This window comes from Neomonachus schauinslandi, chromosome X, assembly GCF_002201575.2.
Source record: "Neomonachus schauinslandi chromosome X, ASM220157v2, whole genome shotgun sequence".
NCBI lineage: Eukaryota > Metazoa > Chordata > Mammalia > Carnivora > Phocidae > Neomonachus > Neomonachus schauinslandi.
Genome location: NC_058419.1, coordinates 81,713,415 through 81,735,559, shown reverse-complemented (window position 1 = coordinate 81,735,559; position 22,145 = coordinate 81,713,415). Strand labels below are relative to the sequence as shown.

Genomic DNA, 22,145 nt, shown 5'->3' with positions numbered 1-22,145 from the left:
GCCGTGCCTACCACCTGGGCATCCGTCTCCCATTCCTTCTCACTGTGCCACTAACAGATCACACACTCACACACCTCCACGCCTTTGTATACCCTGCTCCCTCTGACGAATGCCCTTCTTTACCAGGGTGATTCCTACTCACCTTTCGAGACTCAGCTAAAGGGGCAGTTCCTTCCTTGCCCACCCACCCCCACCCCCAAGTTGGGTTTTCCCCTTCTCTGCACCCCTTCTGGGCAAGGATGCTCTGCTCCCTTCTGGGCCTGTACTTAGTATCATATGGCATGGACATTATCCCTGCCAGGCTGTTCCCTCCTGAACTTGTCTTGTCCTGCTCTAATATGGTAGCCACCACCCACACGTGGCTATTTCTATTTAAATTTAAAAAAAAAATCAGTTCCTCGGTTGCACTGGCCACATTTCAAGTGCCCAATAGGCACATGTGCTAGGGGTTACTGTACTGGACAGCACAAATATAGGACATTTCCATCATCCCAGAAAGACTTATTGGACAGCACTGGTCTAAGACAAAGAACTCTGTGAGAATCTAGGACCTTTGTCCTTTGTTATGTGTTGCCCCTTCCCATCCACATCCCCAAAGAGACTGGCAGTAGAGCCTCTGATGGCCAGACAGCCACTGGGCTTCTTGTCTTCAGGCCCTCAAAGAAATGGGGAGGCGAGGAATCAAATTACCCCTCCTCCACAGTCTGGATTGGTGAGGCTCCAGGGAGTTGGGGGGGGCGGGGGCAGGGACAGCCCAGTGTTGGTGCTGCAATGAGGAGGGGCAGGGAGAACATAGGAAAGAGCTGAAGGAGGCACGAAGAGGTCCCAGGGGGCCCAGAAGCTCGATACGCAGGTTGCACCAATCAGTAAACCAACCAATGCAAAGATACCTTACTCTAAGAGTCAGCTTAGAAAGAACTATACATTCATTCAAATCAACAGAATTTCCGTGTTATCTGTGCTGTGCAACGCTCTGAACAGCGATGATTCAGACCGTTGTCATTCTTGAGCCACTTAGGGCCTGGTGGGGAAGAAAGATAGCGACATGAAGGATCTCAGAGGATGTGATCAAGGGCACATTTTGTGAGGGATGGGCCTTTTAAGCCCATCTCAGCAGAGTGAGGAAAACTTCCTCAGGGAGGCTGGGGGGGGGGGGGGAGGCACTTTGGGGGGGGGGGGGGGCAGGCACAGGTAAAATACGGAGCCGGAAAATTACGCACAGGCCTTCTCAGGGAACAATGAGTGGGTGGTCGAGGTGTGGGCGAGGAATGAGGATGAGGAGTTCGACTGGGGCCGCGTGGTGGAGGACCTCCAGTGTCAAGACAAGGAGTTTGCGTTCGTTTCTGTAGGTGGCAGAGAACAGCTTTACTGTGTGTCTGGCAGGAGGCAGGCATTTCACATGCATCTGTTAACAATTTCCCTGCAAGATTATTACCCCTATTATACAGGTGAAAGACCAGGCTCTGAGGGGCTAGGTGATTTGCCAAAGGCAACACGGTCAAGTCTGAGACTGAGCCAGGATTCGAGTGCTAACAGCTAAGCTTTGGGAAGACAAAACCAGCATCAAGTTGAAGGTGGGAGAAGGGAGAGTCCAGCCTGGCTCACCAGGGAAGAAACAAACAAGCAGAATGCTTATTGGATTTCATTCTGGCCCCTGTGGATCTAAGCTCTTCGAAAGCTCAGGTTGGGTCCTCGAGGAGGCATCAAATGGTGAGATGGCCCAGCTGCTTCTTCCACTCGAATGTGCATACAAAGATGAAAACTGAGACATAGGTCCAAGCTGCTAGCGAGGGACCCTCAAACCATTCCCTCTAAGAGGCTATTCCAGACTCTAAGAAGGCACCAAAAATGTTTACCGGCTGCTGCTTCTGGGGACCCTGCTGACCCTAACCAAGAGCCAACGCTCTGCCCCATTCCTCCTGGACTCTGCCAGGACATAATCGGCGGGGCTGGAAACATGTTCATTTCCGGGGGGGGGACAGTTTGGGGGACTGGAGAGTGGCCTGGCCTCGAAGTCAGGAACCCCTGTCCCGACTTGCTGTGTGGCCTTGGAAAAGACCCTTCCCTTCTCTGGACTTGTCCCCTCCTGTGTAAGCTGAAGAGAATCCAGCCATCTGTTACCTGACAACCTAAGTATATACACGTAAGAGCCCTTATAATGGATCTAGCCCCTGGCTTCCTGGCTCAGGTCACCTACCCACCCCCACCCAAGGGCAGAAACACGGCTCACCCCGGGGCGGGGGGGCGTGCTGGGTGGGGAGGGCCCCAGGGCATAGCTGGGCCAGCCACAGGAAGGGTGAGCATAGGTGGCACAAGAGCAGAAGGAAGTCTCCAACCTGTGAAAGGAAGAGCGGGGAACTAAACTTCCCAAGAGCACCTGCTCCATGCTGTCTGCTTGACATTCGTCACCGCCTGTCATCATCGCGACTCCCTGTGGCAACGGCTCATCACCTCCAGTTTTAAATTAAGAAAACCGAGACTGAGAGGGTGCTTTTCCCAAGTGTGCATGCCTCAGGAGGGAAAGTCCCAGGATTTGAACTGGCTCAACTCCAAAGCCCACACCCTTGCTGCGGTCCGGCAGGCAGTTAGTGAGTTAATGAGCTGAGAAGGGGAAACCTCCCTCCTCCCCCACCTCGCACCCAACCAAGGCATCTCACCCACCCAGGTGCCTGGCTGCTACCCTTAGTCCTCACCTCCCGGGGCTAAAGGCCTCTCTCTCCATGGGCTCCACCCCGGGGGGGAGGGGGCATAAGTAGGAGGCAGAGGCGGGAGGTGAGCACAAGGTCTTTTATGAGGCATCAAATATACATTCTTATATACAAGGAGGAAAAAAGACAATGCCTGAACCCCAGCTCCTCTCCGTACAGCCCCTCCGGCTGCTGCCCTCCCCCGCCCCCAAGCCCCTGGGTCCCTGGACCTTCATACAGCCAGGGTCTGTCTGTCTGTACTGCAGCCCACGGTGGAGGGGGGGAGAGGGAGGCAGGAGCTGAGAAAGGAGCTGGGTATGCGGGGCAAGAAGAGGAGCTGGGGCTTGTAAAAAATATATTTATAATAAATAAACAGGGCTGTAAAGGGGCTGGAGAGGCAGCAGAGATTTTGACGGACAGAAGGACTCAGGCATCCTGGCTCCCAGCCCCTGCTCTGATGGCTTCAGTCTGCCTCAGGAAGGACATCATGGGCTTATGGTGGCCCTCTGGGAGCCTCTCTCCCCAGGGCTAATGCTGGGTGCCCTTGCCCCAGCGAGGTGTATGTGGGCAAGAAGATCTGTAAAGTGCATTGTCTTCGGTTGTAGGTGGGGTAGGTGTAAGGGAATGGGGGGGGCATGCAATATGGGTGAGGGAGGGCAGTGCCCTTCTCATCCCAGACCTGAGCCCCCGCCCCCCAAACTTGTCTGGACTTTGATCAGGGTAAGAACGTTGCTGTGAGAGGCAAGGTCCTGAAACTGAAGAGGTCTGGGCTGGGGCCCACTGGAGAAAGGACAGAGGCTGGTTCTGGAGGGGAAGCACTGCCCCTTTGGGGGGCCAGCCTTAGTGGGGGCCCACCCACCGAGGGCACCAACAGCCCTGTTCCTCTGGCAGGTGGAGAGACACATGGAGGGATTTAGCCAGGCCCTGAGGTCTGAGAGAGGGCCGAGCCAGCTGAGGTTTGGCCACAACTCTACAGAACTCCCTCCTAGCCCCGTGTGGCTAGAGGTGCTCTGGGGAAGCCTTCACCCTCACCGCTCCTGACACCTGCCTGCCCTTCTCTACCAGCCAGAGCTGACAGGGAGCCCACACTGGCCCAGAGGTCTGAGGCCACCTCTGGGGAGCGGGGGTGGGGGTGGGGGATGGAGAGAGGAAAAAAAAAGGACGAGGATCTCCAAAAGGTCCTCACCACTCCCCAGAGCTTGAGAGCCCTGTGTCCAGGCTTCAAGTGGCAAGGATCCTTGAATCTGGAAGGAAACCCCACGGCGCCTGTTGGGGGTTAGAGGAGGGGTTCCGAGGCAGGGAGGAAGTGGGGAGGAGGACATCTCTATGTGTATATATATTTTGGAAAAACCGGGGAATCTCTTGTGGATTCCCCAGACCTTCCTGGGCCCCAGCTCGCTCCCTCCGTTCATCAGACCACGGTGCTGATCCGGCTTGGCTTGGCCTTGGGGTTCGCACTGGGTGGGTTGGCCGTGCCAGGGGGCCCAGAGGCGTGCAGTGGGCCATGGGGGGAGGTGGGCGGCAGGGGCGAGTGTGGGGTGTGGGGTGAGGGTGGGGGCGGGGGGGGGTAGGAAGGATGGGGTGGGATGGGGGAGTGCGGTGACAAGGGTGACTGGGGGTGGTGAGGGTGGGAGTAGGAGCCCCCTGGTGGCCGGGATCCAGGGCCCCCAGTGGCCCCCGCTGCTGGCATCATCTGTGGGTGGTGGCTGAAGATGAAGTGCTTGGGGCCCTGTTTGTGGGCTGGAGGGTGCTGGGGGGCAGGACTGTACAGGGGCAATGGGGATGTGGGCTGGTGCAGGGGGTGGCGGCCATGTGGAGCAAACTGAGGGTGTCCTCCAGCCCCCCGTCTGGGGGCCCTGCCTGGCCGGCCCAAGGTATAGTGCTGGGGGCCTGGGACTGGGCCGTGGGCATGGAAGTGGCGATGTGGCCCCACGGGTGGGGCCGAGGCGGGCGGTGGTGGGATGGAGGCCAGCTGGGGCAGGGGTGGGGGCTGCTGAGGAGGTGGGGGAAGAGGGGGCTGCTGGGGTGGGAGGTAGGGCGGCGGGGCAGGGCCTGGTCCTTGGCAATATTGGGCATGCAGGGCCTGGAGCTTGGACTGCCCGTCAGGCAGCACCCCCAGGCCACCGTGGCTGTGACCGTGGTGGTGGTGGTGGTGGTGGTGGTGGGTGGAAGAAGCAGATGAGGAGGAGGCAGAGGCCTGGCCCGTTGGCGGTGGTGGCATCTGGAAGGGCCCCTTGCCCCGCTTGCTTCCAAACAGGGAGCCCAGGAAGGATGAGGAGTTGGAGACCGGCCTCTGGCTCTTGTACTCCTCTGGCGGCGGGGGTGGGGGTGGAGGTGGCATCCTCTGGTGAGGGCGTGGACTGCTAATAACAGACCCCTGGAAGCGGGGAAGGGGGGGGAAAGTCAGGCCAGTCTAGATTTCCTAAACCCCCAACCCTAAACTCCACCCGGTCCCTGAGGGCTGGAGCTGGGGAGACAGGAACGCCCAGGGCGTAATGAAAACCAGTAACAGTCCTGTGCTTTGTACATGGAGCCCCCCAGCTTGCAGGGCTCTGCTGGCACATCCACTATCTCATCTGAGCCTCCGCTGGGAGAGAAACAATCAGTAGGACCTCCTCCTCATCCCCCTTTTGCAGGCCCCGAGACACAGAGTGACTTGCTCCAGCTCAAAGAGCAGGACTTGGAGGGGAGAGCTTCTCACGGTCCAACTCCAAGGGCATCTCTACTCAGAGTCGGCCCTGGGGTTGAGAGGGGGCTAGGGAGAGTGGAAGACAGACTGAGAGACAGGCAGAGTGAGGACAGACAGAGTTGAGGACAGATGGAGAGAGTGGGTGGCTGGGAGAGGCAGCCTCGAGGTCCCCATCAGGGAAGAGGGGAAGCCACAGGTCCCCGCCTCCTCTGGGGCCCCGTGGCAGGGCAGGGCTCATGCAGAGGGCGAGTGGGGCAGGAGCTGGCACTTACTTCGATGGTGCTGTCCAGCGATCCCACGCTGTTACGCCGCCCCCGCTTCCCTGCACCCACAAGCAAGGAGCCCAGCGTCAGAGCAGCAACCCCCCTCCCCACCCTGCTGGGCTCCAGAGCTGGGCACCAGGCCTGGGCCCCTCCCGGGGACAGACACCCCTATCCCCTTTCCCCCCGTTGAAGAGGGGAAGGTGGGGAGGAGGAGAGGTGGAGGAGGAGGCGTGAGAGGAGGAAAAGATGGAGAAGGAGGAGAGGTGGTGCTGGAGAGATAGAAGAGGAAAGAGAGGAGGAGAGGTGGAGCAGCGAGAGAGAGGGGCTAAGACTGTGGCCCCACTTCACACTCCCTGGCCCAGACTCTGGGCTCCACCTGATCTGACCTGGCTCCCGGGCCCCCTGTGGCGCCGCGCCCAGGGCTCTGGATAAAGGCAGGGTGCGTGCAGGTGTGGCGGGTGCAGGGAAGGCTGGCGGCCAGTGACAGGAGGCAGAGAGGACACCCGGTCCCACATCTCCCCAGCCAGGGCGGGGGCCCCGAAGACTTGCCTGCGTCAGAGAGGTCTCGCAGGGAACTGCTGAGCGCGCCCCGTTTGAGCCCATCGCCTGCCCCATACGTGTCCTCCAGGCTGCTGCGGGCCAGTGTGCCATTCACTGAGTCCTTGGCCCCTCCGGGCTGTGAGGCGTTAGTCCGCATCATACCTTTCTGCTTCTCTAGCTCCGCTGGGTAGTAGCGGGGGAGACAGGGACAGAAGGTCAGGGACAGGAGTAAAAGGCCACCTGACTGACCCCAGCCCTCCATGAGCCCTCCCCATCCTTGCCTGCTCTCTCCCCAGGCCTCCTGCTTTGCCCCCTGGACAGGCAGCACGCTCCCCCCAAACCTCAGCTCCATCTCTGAAGTCCCCCCCCCCCCCCCCCCCCCCCCCGCGCCCCACAGCGCCCAGCCCCGTTTTGTGCCATCTCCCCTGGTTGGGTTTTCCCTCTGTTCCCTCTCTGGTGCTTGCTCTTCCCGCTCCTCCAGCTCCTCCCCCCTTCCTCTCGTTCTTCTTGCTCCCTCTTGCTCCCAGCTCCCCTGCCCACTCTCAGTCTGCTCTTCCCAACCCACCCCTGCCCTTCAAAACAGAGCTTCACAGCTGCTGGTCACAGCAGGGGCAGGAAGGCCCTTGTGGATTACAGCAAAGGGCAATCCTTCCAAAGTCCGCTCAGTTCTCAGATATCTTGCTCCACAGCAGAGGGCTCCTGGAAGGACAGGAGCAGGAAACCAACAGGAATCGAAGCCTCTATTATGTGCCAGCTGTATGCTGGGAGCTGTGCGTACTTGATCTCGCTCCATCTCACAACAGTTCAGAGGTAAGTATTATCATCCACATTTTTCAGAGGAAGAAACTGAGAACCTGAGAAGTCACAGAGCTTGCCCAAGGTCATACAGCTGGAAATGGAGGAGCCCATATTCTGGAAGCAGGTCTGCCTGAGTCCAAAGCCTGCATTCTCCAGCCTCTTTACACCCCCACCTCTCCGAGGAGGTCATGGAGACTTCTATCGCCTTCCCCCTCATCTTGGTATGCTCGCCCCTCTCCTGGGTCTCAGGGATCTTGTGAACTGAAATGTGTGACCCTGCCTTGCTGAGGAGTAGCGTCGACCCTGGGACGTTGAAGAGCTCACCAAGCAGCTGTCCACTGCCTCAGTTTCTCTCTCTGTGTCTGCCTGCCTCTTTCTCCTCAACACCATGTTACTTAACTGTGACTGCTTAGCCTGGAGAAGAGAAAACTTGGAGGGCATCGAGTGGAATGAGATGTGATCACTATTTCCCATTATATATGCTGAAAATGACTTGATGTGGCCCTCTGGGGGCCAGAAAGATGGGCGATGGGGACTCAGCTCAGGAACTGGAATGTGGGAAGAGGACACCTTGTCTACCTTACCTCATCGAAATGCCACAACTCTGTGAAGGAGATTCAATCTTCCCAATGTCATGTATGAAGAAACTGGGGCTCTGGGAGTCAGGCAACTTGCCCCGGTTTACCTAAATAATGAGTAGCAAACCTGGGATCTGAAACTGGAGTCCTACCTCCAGAACCCTGATTCTTCTCCCTGCTGCCTTTCAATAGAAGGAAGAGTTGGTTCATAATTAGGGCCTGGAGTAATAATCAGCCATTCAGAGGTAATGAGCCCTTTGTCACTGAAAGGTTCCTAGAATGAGGGTAGGAAGGCTGGACAAGCTAACCCTCAACTCTGAGATCCTCAGAGGACAGGATTCTTGGTGTCTGCAGGCTGCTGTGTCAGGAAAAGGGGAAAGAGGCGCCGCTGGGCTACTCACACTCCACGCGGTATTTCTCCATCTCCTGCACCTCGGCAATGGACTCGCGCAAGTCGGACGTGAAGCGCAGCCGGTCCTGGAGGCTGGGCGCATTGAAGATGATGAGGACTTTGCGTTCCCCACCAGGTACTGCGGACAGCAGCTTGATCCCAAACTGGTAATCTGTGCGGAAGGGGGAGGTCAGGCACCTCTGTCAGGACTGAAGCCAAGTGGCTCACATGTGCATTGGTTTTTCTACTGTCCAACTCTGATCCAGCCTCCTCTCTGCTCAAGCATCTTTAGCGGCTCCCCTTTGTCCCCCCGAAGCCCCCAAGCTCCTGGTAGTCATGGCCCCGTTACTCCCTATACTCCAGATACGAAGGCAAGCTGGACTCGAGCTGCTCTCTCGAACCCCTTCCTTCACACCTCTGCCTCTACTCACATTGCTTCTGCTGCCACCCAACAAAGCTCCTCTGGCTCAGTCCTTCAAAGTGCAGCGTGATCACCATCTCTTCGGCCCACCAGAAAACATACACACCGCGGTTCTCGGCCAGACCACGAGTTCCCCAGGGCATGGACCCCAATTATACTTCACCCCAGCCTGCCCTGCATCCCGGGACCACGTAGGTGCTTTGGAGACCTTAGTCCCATTGTAAAGGGCTCCAAAAAGCTGGTGGTTGGTATGGATGAAGGAGGAGCACAGGGGCCATGGCATAGACTTTTGGGATGCTGGGATCCAAGAAGGGACTCACATGAATTCTGGAAGAGCTGCATGTGCATTTCCACGAGAGGAAAGGACTGACGGAAGCTGTACGTCACCAAGATCTTCTTCTTCTGGAAAATTTTGGTGACCTTTGGCAGGGGGCGGGAAAAAGACAAGAGGCAGGGTTTGGGGTGGGGAATTTCCACATGACACCTATTTCTCATAGCCACCCTCCCCTCCCACCGCCACTAGCAGACATAAACACACAAACACACATACCCACGAGTTGGGAAGAACTGAAGCTTGAGGAGCAGAACGGGAGAGACGGGAGAAAATGCAAGTTCCTCATGTAATGACGACGCACAACAGGCATTTACGATTTTTACAGGAAGTAACTGAATGCTGTTCTCTCCAGAAAGTCCGTTCTATCTAACACCTCACACGGACTCCCCCACCCTGCTCCCTTCCCGGAGCTTCCAGAGTGCTGCTTCGGTGCCTTTCACCATGAGGCTTTAGGTGAGCACTCTGAGGGTGTGGTCGCCCCCTGCTGGACCGGGAGCGCCAAGAGGAGTCCGGTTTTCGTGTTTCTCGCCCCCCCCCCCCCCCCCCCCAAAGAACCCAGCAAACAATGGCAAATGCCAATGAACCCATGTCTAGAGTTAACGAGTCTTCCTCTCAATAGCCCAAGGTCTTTATCAAGGACTTGGGCGCTCTGGATTCGACCACCATAGGCTGTGAACACCTCAGACAGTCTCCAAGTGGTGTTCAAAAGTAAAGTATTTCATTTCAGGACAGTTACAGCACACGGTTATGCAGAGCTTTTTTTTTTTTTTTTTTTTTTTTTTAAGTCCTTCAGACTGTGAGCTCCCGAGAGCAAGGACTGAGTCTCACTCATCTCTGTGAACCCAGTGCCTAGCATGGGGCTGGACACACACAGGCGTCAGTGCGTGACAGGTGGTGAGACATTTACTCAGCACCTGTGTGGGCCAGGCACTCCTCTGGGTTAGGCTATTCCACATCTGACTTCTTAACTCCATCCTCATGACAACCCCATGAGATAGGGATTAGCCCCACTTCACAGAGGAGGAAATTGAGGCTTAGAGAAGGCATCGGAGGGGCTTCATCTAAAGCAGCAATTCTCAACTAGGGGTGACTTTGAACCCCGGGGGACATCTAGCAACGTCTGGAAACAGTTTTGGTTGAAGGAGTGCTTCTAGTATCTCAAAGAAGAGTTATCCTGCCCCAAATGTCAATAGTGTTGAGATTGAGAGACCCTGTTCTAAAGAAGAGAAGACCACGGGGGTGGGGTGGTGGTGGGGAGACAGGTCACTGTCCTCAAATCCCTGAGGAGCTGTCTCAGAGCAGGAGAACACTTGTTCTCTGTGATTGCAAGGGCCCAGGGAAGATGGTTAGAGGAAACCCATTGGGAGACAGTTTCTATCAGTCAGAGCTGTCTAACCAGGAAACTGTCTCCGCAGTGATGCAAGCAGGGGGCCATGCAGGAAACTGGTTCTTGCCCCGGGGAAAGAGGTTGGACGGGAGACCCTGAAATTCTCTTCCCACCAGCAGGGTCCTTAAGAGTCCCAGCTCTAAAAGATGCACGTCTACAGTGGTGACGAGCTTGGTTTTAAGACTCACTTCCAGCATCCTGACCACCCGAAGGTTTCAGAGTGACCCCAGGGTCACAGGTTCATCTCCTTCCAGCCAACACTCTGGGCTATGGAGATGGACAGGGACTTTTCCTGCCGCTTCCCAGGTTGTATGTCTGTCAACTCCCCTGGTCCTCACATTTTCTCCCCCTGTGGCACTGTCACCACCTCCAAATGGATCCGAGAGGGAAAAGAGGGGCAGAGGGGGCCTGTGCCTTATCCGAGACTGCACAGATACCATGGCAAAGCACCTCACCCACCACGCCCCCACCCGCCAACGTTAACATGGTTCACCCCGGACCCAGGGTCCAAGCTCACCACCTCCCCTTCGTTTCCGCCCCCCACCGCCCCAGTGCGCATACCACAAGGAGATCGTTGAAGAGGAAGACTTCCCGCTGATGCAACCCTAGCCGCTGGGGGCGGTTTGGATCTGGCACCTCATAGAGTTGACAGCAGCAAACCAGTCGACGGTGGGGAAGAGACAAGACCTAGGCAGGCATGGGGAAATAGGAGTCAGCAAGGCTAGCACGCCAGCTTCGGGCCTCCAGCACCTTATCGTTCAACCTCAAGAGGAAGTCTACCTCTGATCTGTATCACTGTCACTCTGACACGAGGAGTCTGAGCAACGGAGGCCTGGGCTTGCCTTTGTCCGTAGAGCTCTCTCTGTCTGGAGTACCTTTCTTGCCCAGTTCCATATTCCACTCTTCCTCCAAACCCCAGTTCTAGTGACTGAAAATGACCTCTCCCTCCTTGCTGCTCCCTTAGACTGATGATAAGGCAGACGTATTGGGCTGACACCCCCACTCCCAGTCTGTGAATGCCCCCAAGGATGGAGACTCTGTCTGATTCGTATCTGTGTCCCTACTCCCTAGTGAAATGCTGGGCTCTGTGGAAAGGCATCTGTAAATGTTTGTTGACTACAAGACCAGAGGGTGTTCTTGGTTTTGGTTATCAGCTAACTATTAGCTTGGCTCCTCACCTGGGATGGAGAGGCAAAACCACAGGTGGGAAGGATGTGTGCTAGATTCATTCCCCCAAGAGGGTCTCACTCTGCACCACGACCCCTGAGGAATGCATTATCACCCACTCCATCAGAGGGGGGAGTCTGGGGCTCAGAGAGGGGTACTGACTTACCTATCACTCAGTGGCAGAAGCCGACCCAAACCCTGTCCCCTCTGCAGCCTCCCAAGGCACTCACCGGTTTCTTGCCCACAATCATGCGCTCCACGGCCTGCACCTGGGACACATGGTCATCATTGGTTCGCAGTTCACGCCCCTGGATACGCTGGTAGATGCCCACGAGGAGGTCTCGGGGGATGTCCTCACCATTGTCAACCCCTGGGGAGGGGAGCGACACAGGGATATATATTGCATGATGTGGGGAGTGGGTGGCAGGGGTTCTCCACAATGCCCCACACTGAGGCAGGAGTGCAAACAATGGCTAGGACTGGAGGGAGTGGGCACCCTCAGTCCCTTGGTCAGGAGGACTGGGCCAGAAAAGGCATCCTTTGCCAAGCAACTGGATAGTAGCAAGTTGCTTTCTTTCCCAGTGTGGGGATTTTTTTCTAGGCAACTCAGAGCACACTGTGATGAAAATAATCAGATAGCTTTGCCTTTCTAACTAGCAAAAATAATGTTAAATGATGTATCCAGTGTTAATAAGGGGGCAGGGAAGTGGGCACGTATATTAACATAACTGTTTCGGAAGGTAACTTGGCAAAAGCCTAAATATTCCGTGATTCTTTTTCTAGGAATCTGCTCTAAGGAATTACTCAGAAATATGTGCAAAGAGTCAGGTACGAGTGCTACTTACAGGAAAACTTCGAAACAACCTAAGTTCTCACAATAGAGGCATAATTAACTAAAGCTGAGTGTATCCACTTAAAATAATTCACAGCTATTCAAAACTTGATGTTTACAAAAAGCATGAGAAAATTCCTGTAGCAAGGTAAGTGGGAAGAGCAGGGTAATAAATTACATTCCTGGCATGATCTTAACTGTATAAAAAGTTACATATGCATAGGGAAAAAAAGACTAGAAAACAGCAAAATATCAACCACGGTTGCCAACAAGGGGCAGAATTCAGGATGATTAAACAATTTTTTCTTGTTTGCTCTATTTCCATAATTTCTGGGTATGAACAAGTATTCATTTCGTTTGTTTGTTTGCTTATTTATTTAATAATTGGAGGGGCAAGAAACACACATATATAATACATATATACATATACATGTACATACATACATGTATGCGTACGTATATATATTTGTATATATGTATATGTGTATATATGTATATATATTTAGAGAGGTACCGCCTCTCCAAACACACACACAATACATATATACACATATATGTACGCACATATACACATGTAAGCAATATGTATGTACATATATATGTGCGCACATATGCGCACACACATATACGAATGTGTACACACATACATACATACAGAGAGAGGAGGAGGGAGGGAGAGAGGATGGGTGAAATGAATGAATGAACGAATGAATGACTAATAGCAGGATTCTGGGAGACAGCTCCAGATGGCCTCTGATCTAACTCCCTCCTCCTAAGTCTACCATCCTTCTCCACTCCTGACTGTCTGCTGAGTGAAACCCACTCACTCTTCCCTCTAACCCTCCTGCTAGAGAAAATGTTTTCTCCTTTGGGAATGCCACGCCTCCTCCTTGGACAGGTGGTAAGAGAACATCCTTCCTCACACCGCCTTTTTACCTCAGCTGCCAAAGAGCTTGAGCCCAGCAACCGCGCACAGCCTGCCGGTCAGCCAATTTGTCTCATCTGTTTGTTTTTCCTCAATTCTATTTCCCTCGTTCATTTCTGTTTAAATAATCCTAACGCCTGCGCCATTTTTCGTAGGCTGCTCTTTGGTGAGATGCCGGGGCTTGACATCAATACGATAAACCAAGAAAAAAACGTCAAGGTGACACCTTTCACCCGGCTTTCAAGGCCCTCACATATTGATTCTCACTGACCTTCCCATCCTGACTGTTCTCCCAACACCTTTTCCTACCTCTGTGCCTTTGTATTCTTACCGCTAGGTAAGCCTCCTCTATTACTGTTCTGTCACATTATCCATGCCTTCAAGGCCCACCTTAAAATGAAAATGCTACTTCCTTCAGGAAGTGTGTTGGAGGTGGGATCTCCCTCCTCTGAGCTCTGACTGCACTTTTGGCCCGTCTGACATCACGATTCGCTTTTTCTCTTGTGTTGGGTATCTGGTCCTCTAAGTCAGTCTGTCCCACAAACAGACTGTCCCCGAGCTCTCTTGGGGCAGGGGCCATGGTGTCCTTAGTGCCCATCACAGGGCCGGGCACACGGGAGGCACTCAGCCTCAGCTGGCTGGCTGGCTGGCTGGTCAAGGGACTAAGTGAATGCATGGATGGAGGAAAGGGTACAGAGAATAATTAAATAAGCCTTTATGGGCATAAGTAAAGAGGAGTGGGAAAGAGAAAGTGATGCGTCAATGAGTGGATTAGTATAAGCTCTGTAAGAACCAGGGCTTTTCTCTCTCACGTTCACTGCTGTAATAACCCCAGAACCCACTAGGTCAGTATTCGGTGCAGGAATGAGCAGACAAACGATATTTGAGTGAATTAATAGGGGAATGTGGCAGCTTTGGCAGAAAATGAGAGAACATCACAGGCTCATTTCCAGGGAGCCTGTGTGATCTCCCCCCTCCTTCCCTAGCCCACCCCCACCCTGCCCACTCTCCCTTCCCAGGTGAAGGATGGGACAAGCCGATAGGGAGGTCTGGGGTCACCTCTCAGGTTCTTGATGAAGTCATCTAGTTTCATCTTGCGTTCAGCCTTGACGCTGGGACTGTACATGTCGGTATTGAGGAGGATGATAGCGAAAGCAAGGATGAAGATGGTGTCTGGGTTCCGGAACTGGCGCACGAGGGCTGGGTTACACACACAGTACCGCTGGCTGCAGGGCAGGATCAGGGCCAAGGTCAGGCACCAGTGATCTTCACCTACCCACCATCCCTCCCCCCACAACCCAGTCTGGTGCCCCCAACCCTCTCCCCCAAGAAATATTCCCAAGCCTTTTGGGCATGTCCTCTTCCTTTGGTTTCCCCAAGACTAGCATGTAAAAATCACAACCACTACCTTTTATGGAGCTCTGCTAGGGGACTTAGGTACGTTGTGTCATGTAATCCTATCACAATCCTGCAAGGTAGCGATTAGCAGCCCCATTTTACAGAGGAAGTAATGAGGCCCAAAGAGAAGAGGTAACCTGCCCGAGGTAATAGAGCTGGCAAATGGCCAAGACAAGATGAAAATCCAGATCTTTCTGACTATAAGGCAAATCCTTCTGCCATTATGGGCAACAGGTTCTTGGCAATTCTTCTGTTTCTCTGCTACCTACCCTGACGTGCTGGAGCCAGGATTTCTATCCAGGTCTGCCTGATCCCCAAAGCATGAACAGTAGAGGAGAAGAACTAAGGGCATTGGGTCACGGAGGCAAACACACCGGAGTTCAAATCGTGGCTCCGTGTCTTACTTGCTGTATGATCCCGAGCAAGTTACTTAACCTCTCTAAATTTCCGATTTCTTACGTGCAACATGGGAATAATAATGAAAGCCCCTACCTCGTAGGGTTGTTGGGAGTATTCGGCGAAATAATCGTATACAGTGCCTAGCTCAGCACTTGATACCTGGTGAGTAGTTGACAAGCACTAGCTGTAGCTGCTCTTGTCACCTGGTGGACGCCCACCCCAGGTGCTGAGCTGGACACTTTAGGCTCACTACCTCTGTTCCTCACAACTGCACAACTGCCTGGCAAGACAGGACTTACGATTGCCATTTTCTGGTCAGGAAAGTATGGGGCTCAGAGAGGTGAGGGAAGAGCCCCCTGGAAGGAGGGAAGCAGCTTCGGGAGTGGGAGACAGGCACACCTGAAGGCTTCGATGAGTCGCTCTACTTTCTGGGCCTCGCCTTGAACCCGGATGTGGGATTGGAACTTCCGGAGTGCGTCATCCAAATCCATGGAGGAGAAGTCCATCTCATCCACTACACAGCTGCAGAGCAAAGAAGTAGGTATGGCACTCTCAAGTCCTCTGTAGAAAAACCTCTGCCCTACCCTGACCTGCCCGAGTGGACAAACGCCCCCATGGCCCTCGCATCCTTACGAGGATGGAATGTTTGAAATGGAATCCACCCCAGAAAAATCAAGGCCAGACACATGTTACTAAGGGTCCTTTCCATTGACCCACTCTTTTCAGAGTTTGGAAAACTGAGGCCCAAAGCAGGTCAGAGGACAAGCAGGGCCACCCAGAAGACTTTTAGGGATAGGGCTAAGAGAGATCAAACCTTTTTGAAGTATACAGGGGTATGGGAGCAGGAAGATCTCTTCATCCTGTTTTGTAAGGTTTATCGGAGTGAAAAGGACCAGCTGCCCACTTCCTCCCTCCTGCCCTCGTTTTCCAGGAATCCCTGGCCCAGTCTTCCCCATCCTGGGGTCCTCACTCCAACACGTCTCTGTTGAACTGCTTCTGCCGGTTCCCTAGGAATTCCCCTATCATCTGCCGGCTCAGGCCTTTCCGTTCCAGGATAAAGTGAGCCACTCCCACCGGTGTGTCTGACAGGAAGCCCCGCTCAATCAGATACTGGATGCCCTTCTCTGGCTTCCTGCAGAAAGAGGGGAGGTAGATGAGATGACTGTCCTCAGAAGAACTCGGCCGTCTGTCCCACTGCTTGAACTAATTTGGGGCCCAACCATAGCCTCGGAGAACCAAGGAAGTTGAATATATAATTTGGTCCAATCCCTTCATGGCACAGATGGGAACACTGAGGCCCAAGGAGAGGAAGCCACTTTCACAGAGCTTCCAAATTCCAAGGTTTCCTCAACCCAACTCCTTCCTTCCCAGGAGCCACACTACGATGGAAAGAAAATTAAGATCTAATGAGAAGCTGCTCTATGCCAGGGCCTTCCATACTCCCAGCAGGCACAGGGGACTCCTGGGAAAAAGGCCTGAGCTCCAGGCTACGCCCTTCTTTCCGGGTCACAGACCCTCTAAACAGGAAAGCAAAGAGGTTACTTTGTCTGCATCCCACATTGAGCCCAGACAAGGTATTACCCAGCCTCTGTGGGTGGTTCAACCGACAAGTTACGCCCTGCTTTCCACGAGGCCAAATCCGGGTCTGAACTGTCCCATATTCAGAACCCCAGAGCCTGAGGCCCCCCCACGAGGCTGGAATTTGGAAGAGACTTTGGTGCCACCGGAGTCTCAAGTCCGTTACTTACCAGTTGTATGACTCAGGACAACTCCTTTTACTTCTCCAAGCCTCAGTTCCTTCCCTATAAAATGGGGACACTACTTCCCACCCTCCTGAGCTATTTCGAGAAGTAAATACAGGTAGCAGTGTCTACTAGACTATGAAGACACAGGCCACTCGCTTTCTCATTCTTTTCTGACCAAATGTCACACTTCCACCAGGCTCCTAAGCACCTGGCACAAGACCAGGCATCTAGAAAGAGCTCGGTCATGGTCACGGACTACTCCAGCACCCCACCTTGGGCCCCCAGCACCTCAAATATACACACCCTGCTAATCAATAGATGGAAGCCCCGAAGCCCAAGGAAGGAACACACCTTGCCCAGAGCTGCACACAGAGTTTGGCCAAAGTCGGTTTAGGGGTCCAGGGCTCCTGTGACTCGGGGCAGGGCTCTTGATACCTCACATCGCCTCCCCACCATAAAGTGGATGTGGGGGAACCAAGGTTCAGAACCCATCCCTATAGACAGCAAACTGGGGAGAAGGAATCTTCTTGCCCAAAGTCCCACAGCCAGTCAGAGGCAGTATTAGGCCTAGAGCTGCCTCTGACAGAGGTAGGGGTATGTGTGCGTACGTGTGTGCGTGTGTGCATGTGTGTATATGCGTGTGTGGTGGGGAGGGCTTTCTCTTCGGCCACCCTGCTGCCCATCCTCTTCCCCGAAAAGGCCAGGGAGAAAGCCCGTCCACAAAACAAGACGGCGGAAGCAGGGCCTCTGCTTGGAGTTCAGCCCCCGCGGTCCAAGCGCCCCTAGCAGGGGAGGGAGGGCTGAGGAAGCAGGGTAGGGAGCACGTACTTGTTGAACAGGTTGAGGCCAATTCTGTAATGCCGCCTCTGCACCACGTCGTTGTTAAAGGCTGGCGAGTCCCAGCTGTGCCGCGTCTCCCGCTGGTAAGTCTGCTTGCACAGGCCTGTGGCTGGAGGCTCCCTCAGGCTGTCCCTCGAGGAGGAGCCAGAGCTGCAGTTGATGGTCTCGTTGGAATTGCTGGAGCTCTCGAGGCTCTCATTATCTCCACCATCAGAGTTCTCGCCTGCTGCCTCGCACTTCCCCAACCTCCGACCCCCAGCCACACCACTGGGCCCGGTGCCACTGTTGGGGGCTGGGGGCAGGGGCCCTGGCGGGGCTGGGGCTGGGCCCTCCGGGGCTGGGTAGTGGCGGTGTGGGATCGGGGCCCTGCCCGGTGGCCCCTTGTGCTTCAGGGTCCCATGGGGGCTGCAGCCATCAGCCTCATACACCAGCTGGCGGTGGACAGAGCCGCGGTCTGAGCGGTCGCTCAGGTCCACGGAGCTGTCACTAGGAGGCTCAATGGTAAGCAGGGGAAGGTGGGCGGCCCGCAGCCGGAAATCCCGGCACTCCAAGCACCCAGGACCCCTGCGAGTGCCTTCCTCACGGGCACCATCTTCCCGGGTCCCTGGTGGCACTGGTGGAGGAACTGGCGGGAGAGGGGCTGGTGCCCAGAACTCGGGCCGGCCCTGGGGTGGGGGCTCTGTGCTGGGCAGTCGCTCAGGGGATGGTGGGGGAACTGGGTCATCCAAGTAGAGGGGAAGATCACTGAAGGATGTGGCCGAGCTGTCCTCCTGCTGTTCCTTTGACTCCCGCTTCTCCAGTTGGGCTGACCCTGGCTCCTCAGACATGGGCCCTGATGGGTGGCAGTTCAGGGCCTCATCAATGGATTCAGCCAGAGACTTTACCTGTGTGGGCGGAAAGGGGAAGGGGGAAAGGGAGAGAAAGGAAGGAAAGATGAAGGGAAGGAGGGTGGGATGGTGCAAGGGGGGCAATGAGGAAGGGGGAAAGGGAGGGGAGGAGGGAGGGAGGGAGGGAGAATGGGAGGGAGGGGAAAAGGGGGAATCTTCCTAATGGGTCAGCCAAGAAGAAGTGCGTCCCCTCCCCCGCCTCCATAGGTTCTCTGCAGTATATAAAACAACTCCCAGGGAGCCATTGTGAGCTCACAGGAGCTGGGTAATGGTGCCAAGTTCGCTTCTCAAATGTCTCAATACCTCCTTCATGTCCCTATAGACCCAAGCCAAATGCCACCTCCTCCTTGATTCAATCCATATTTCTTGCCTCTGCCATCCCCCAGGGTAAACCCAAATCTCGGCTTCCTCCGGGCTCCCAGAGCCCTCCGTCTGGTTCTGTCTTAGGAAATGCATAATATTTATTATGTGAGAATCCAAACCATGGCTGGTAACTCGGCTTCTCTGTGGTATCCAGCCTCCAAACTGGTCTCTAATGATCCCTACCTCTTGGTATCTACAACCTTATGTACCACACTGTCCCAGGCGTGGTCTGTGGAACCAACAGTATATGGCAGAAGGGATGGGATGTCACTTCCGAGATTAGGTTATGAAAGACTACAGCTTCCTTCTTGAGCACTTCTGTTCACTCTGCTCTCGTGCTCTCTCTCTCTCTCTCTCTCTCAGACCCCTTGCTCTGGGGGAAGCCATACTATGAGCAGTCCTATGGAGATGCCCACATGGTGAGGACCTGAATCCTCGTGCCAGTAGTCAAGTGAGTGAGTTTGGAAGCAGACCCATCAGCCCCAGTCAAGTTTTCAGAGACTGTGGTCCCACCCTACAGCCTGATTGCAGCCTCATGAGAGACCCTGAGCCAGAACCACCAGCCAAGCCACTCCCAGGTTCCTGGCCCTCAGAAACTGTATGAAGTAATACATGTTTCTTGCTTAAGCTCAGTCTTTAAGTTCAGTTTTAAGCTACTGAATTTTGGGGTCATTTGTTACACAGCAATGTAACTAATACATGTAACTAATGTACTTCTCCATTGGATGTGGACAGCACTGATAGCTGGCGCCAGGCCTGGTTCCTCAATCTCTGCACCAGACTGTGATCCCCTCTCCCCCATTCTCCCCCTGATCCTTTCTCATGGCTTGGAGCACACTATTTCAGGAGATAGCCACGCACACACGTCTGCCATTTCCTACTGGCCTCGTAGATCCTTAAGAACAAGGACCCTGGACGGCTCTCATCTGTCTCTGTCACGGTACCCAGCACAGAGCCTGGTCCCTAGGAGTGCAGTATAAGGGAAAGGGCACAGAGTTTGGAACCAGACAGAGCTGAGTTCCACTCCAGTTTGGAGCAGTCACTTCGCCTCTCAGGGACTTGGGGCCTCAGTCTCCTTCTCTGTAAAACTGGGAAAACACCACCACCACCATCACCCCCCCACCCCGGTCTTGCAGACTGTTATGAGGCACACCCAGCCCCTGGCACACAGTAGGAGCTCATCACCTGTGAGTTAGGCCTGAACTTGACAGTGGATCAAGTTCCAAAGAGTGGGAACGTAAATTTTCTTATGTGTTCTCCACACCTAGATTTTTAACTTGCTTCTTTTTAACGATCTGATCCTTTCCTCTGGCCAAATCTTTCTCATCCATCTCACAGCCCCTCCTCAAATGCTTGCCAGGCAACTCCTTTTGGTATGGAATATAGGTAAAGAGCGGGAGGAGTAGCCAGCGCATGGGGATGGGGTTGGGGAGGAAAGGCCCTTTGCAGGGATGCTGACCTGTTTGGAGAAGGAGTCCTCGAGCTCTGTGATGTCATTAGAAAACTCTCCGGATGTGGTGACGGAGCTTCCGCCACCATCGATGCCCCCTCCACAGGAGCCTCCGTAGGGGAGCCCTCGTTCGAGCCGGTGGCTCCGAGCACCAGCCATGGCGCCCTCGTCCAGCGAGGCAGGCTTGCCCTCGAAGTACGCGGGGTTCTGTGCCTTCTCGTACTCTTCGAAGGAGAACTGCATCCTCATGTTGGAAAGGATGATGCGGCGGGACATGCGGCTCTCTGAGGCTGAGCTGCGGAGCCGCTCAAAGTTCTTGTTCATGCGGTACTGGCGAAAGGCCGTCTGGATGGTCCTGGCAGCCCTGCGGCTCAGGAAGGAGCCCCCATACTTCCTCTCCAGCATTTCCACCTAGCAGGGGAGGGTCGAGGGGAGCAAGGTCAGAAACTCACGCCAGCCTCATTCATCTCCCTGGGCCTCAACCACACCACTGCCCACCCCCCCAGTCACAGCGAACTGCCTAGAGCTGCCTGGACATGCCAGGCTGGGCTCTGTGTGGTGTCCTCACTGTAATCTTCGATAGCGCTTGTCACATGGGGCTGGGTTGTGGTTTTCTTTCTTATTTACAAGAAGTAGAGGTACATTATTCAAAAAAAAAAAAGTTCGAAAGAAAACCCAGAGAAGCCAAAAATGGAGAGAAAGTAAGAAATAAATTGAGAGCCGGAAGGAGGAAAGGGAAGAGGAAGAGAGAGAAAGAAGATGGAGAGGAAGGAAGGGAGGGGGAGTGGGGAGAGAGGGAAAGAAAGAAGGAAGGAACAAAGAGAGGAAGGAAGATTGGTTTGCCTGAAGTCCCGATACCTAGGAATAACCACCATTAACATTTTGGTATATGTCCTTCCAGGTTTGGTTTTTGGTTTTTTTTTTTCTGTACATGGTATTTTGTGCCCCCCCCCCCACCTTTTTTTTAAGCTAAATGATACCTTGTGTGATATATGTGATATAGTATAGCACACTCTTCTGAAAGTGTCAAGATATGTGTGTGTTTCTCCTATTTGACAGATTTTTGGAGGACTGGGTCCGGGTCTCATTCATCTTTATGTCTCCAGTGCAGGCTTGGAGCTCAGTCGGTGTTTGTTGAGTGAACAGGAGACTCAGCGGATGGGTGGTGAATGAGTGGGTGAATCCCCAGTAGGGTGAAGGATCTTAGAGCTAGTCTCCCATTCTAGGCTCCCTATCCCTCCCTGGATACCACCCTCAAATGCCACATCCCAATCCCTCCCTTGGTTCTCTCGCACCCCCATTCCCGCTCCCAGCTCCCATTCCCAGCCAGAGCCATCTCCTCTGCACCTTCTTGTCCTGCAGGTCCGTGGAGAGTTCATAGCTGTCCGATAGGGCCTTGGAGCGCTTTATCTCCTCCTCCTCCTGCTTCCTCAGGGCGACACTGGCTGGCTGGAGGCGAGCTCGCTGAGCCCAGGGAAGGCCTACCCCAGCTGGGGGGCCCCCCATGTGGCTGCTGGTGGGGGGCAGCTGGCTCAGCCGGTAGGGGGGTTGGCTCCCAGGACTATCAACCGCTGTGCTCAGGTCACTGCCTGGGGCATCACCCTCCACACTGTGGGGATGAGATAAGATGAGCCAGGATGTGGGACCGGGAGATGGGCCTGCTCAGCCAGACTGAACGTGGGTGGACCAGATCCCCTTCCCACAACACCATCCTCCCCAGCTTCCTCACAGACATAGGAACCCCAACTTTTAAAGGCCAGAGGGGAGTTCTACCCTCCCCTCCAAGCTGCCCTTTGCAGTCCCTTCCCTTCAGGCCCCCTTGTCTTCACAGCCCTACCCTCAGTGCCCTTCCGCCCCACCGCTCACAGCTCCAGCTGCTTAGACTCATTTACCTCAAGGCTGGGTCTTCTCACAGGCTTGTCCCCGTTCCTACTCACCCCGCACACCTGGCCCCTTCATGGCTACGTCCCCTCACAGCCTCATCCCCAGACCAGTTTCCTCCTAGTCTTGTCCACTCAAGTCCCTTTTTCTAATAGTCCTGGCCCCTAACT

At 54.5% G+C, this 22,145-nt stretch overlaps 1 protein-coding gene across 2 annotated transcripts in view; it reads right to left on the bottom strand.

The window, feature by feature from the left end:
• Nucleotides 1-3,637: 3,637 nt before the first annotated feature.
• The window catches only part of IQSEC2 (IQ motif and Sec7 domain ArfGEF 2), a 74,042-nt gene continuing 55,534 nt past the window's right edge, over nucleotides 3,638-22,145 (bottom strand). For both annotated transcript variants that reach the window (XM_044911737.1, XM_044911738.1), the window contains 13 exons: nucleotides 21,442-21,703; nucleotides 20,104-20,505; nucleotides 17,383-18,278; nucleotides 15,780-15,941; nucleotides 15,209-15,331; nucleotides 14,072-14,238; nucleotides 11,486-11,625; nucleotides 10,650-10,775; nucleotides 8,688-8,787; nucleotides 7,957-8,118; nucleotides 6,189-6,362; nucleotides 5,649-5,698; nucleotides 3,638-5,064 (listed from right to left, as the gene is read on the bottom strand). In XM_044911737.1, the coding sequence (XP_044767672.1) occupies nucleotides 4,099-5,064; nucleotides 5,649-5,698; nucleotides 6,189-6,362; nucleotides 7,957-8,118; nucleotides 8,688-8,787; nucleotides 10,650-10,775; nucleotides 11,486-11,625; nucleotides 14,072-14,238; nucleotides 15,209-15,331; nucleotides 15,780-15,941; nucleotides 17,383-18,278; nucleotides 20,104-20,505; nucleotides 21,442-21,703 (3,730 nt within the window). In that variant the 3' untranslated portion in view covers nucleotides 3,638-4,098. The remainder of the gene's footprint in view (nucleotides 5,065-5,648; nucleotides 5,699-6,188; nucleotides 6,363-7,956; nucleotides 8,119-8,687; nucleotides 8,788-10,649; nucleotides 10,776-11,485; nucleotides 11,626-14,071; nucleotides 14,239-15,208; nucleotides 15,332-15,779; nucleotides 15,942-17,382; nucleotides 18,279-20,103; nucleotides 20,506-21,441; nucleotides 21,704-22,145) is intronic.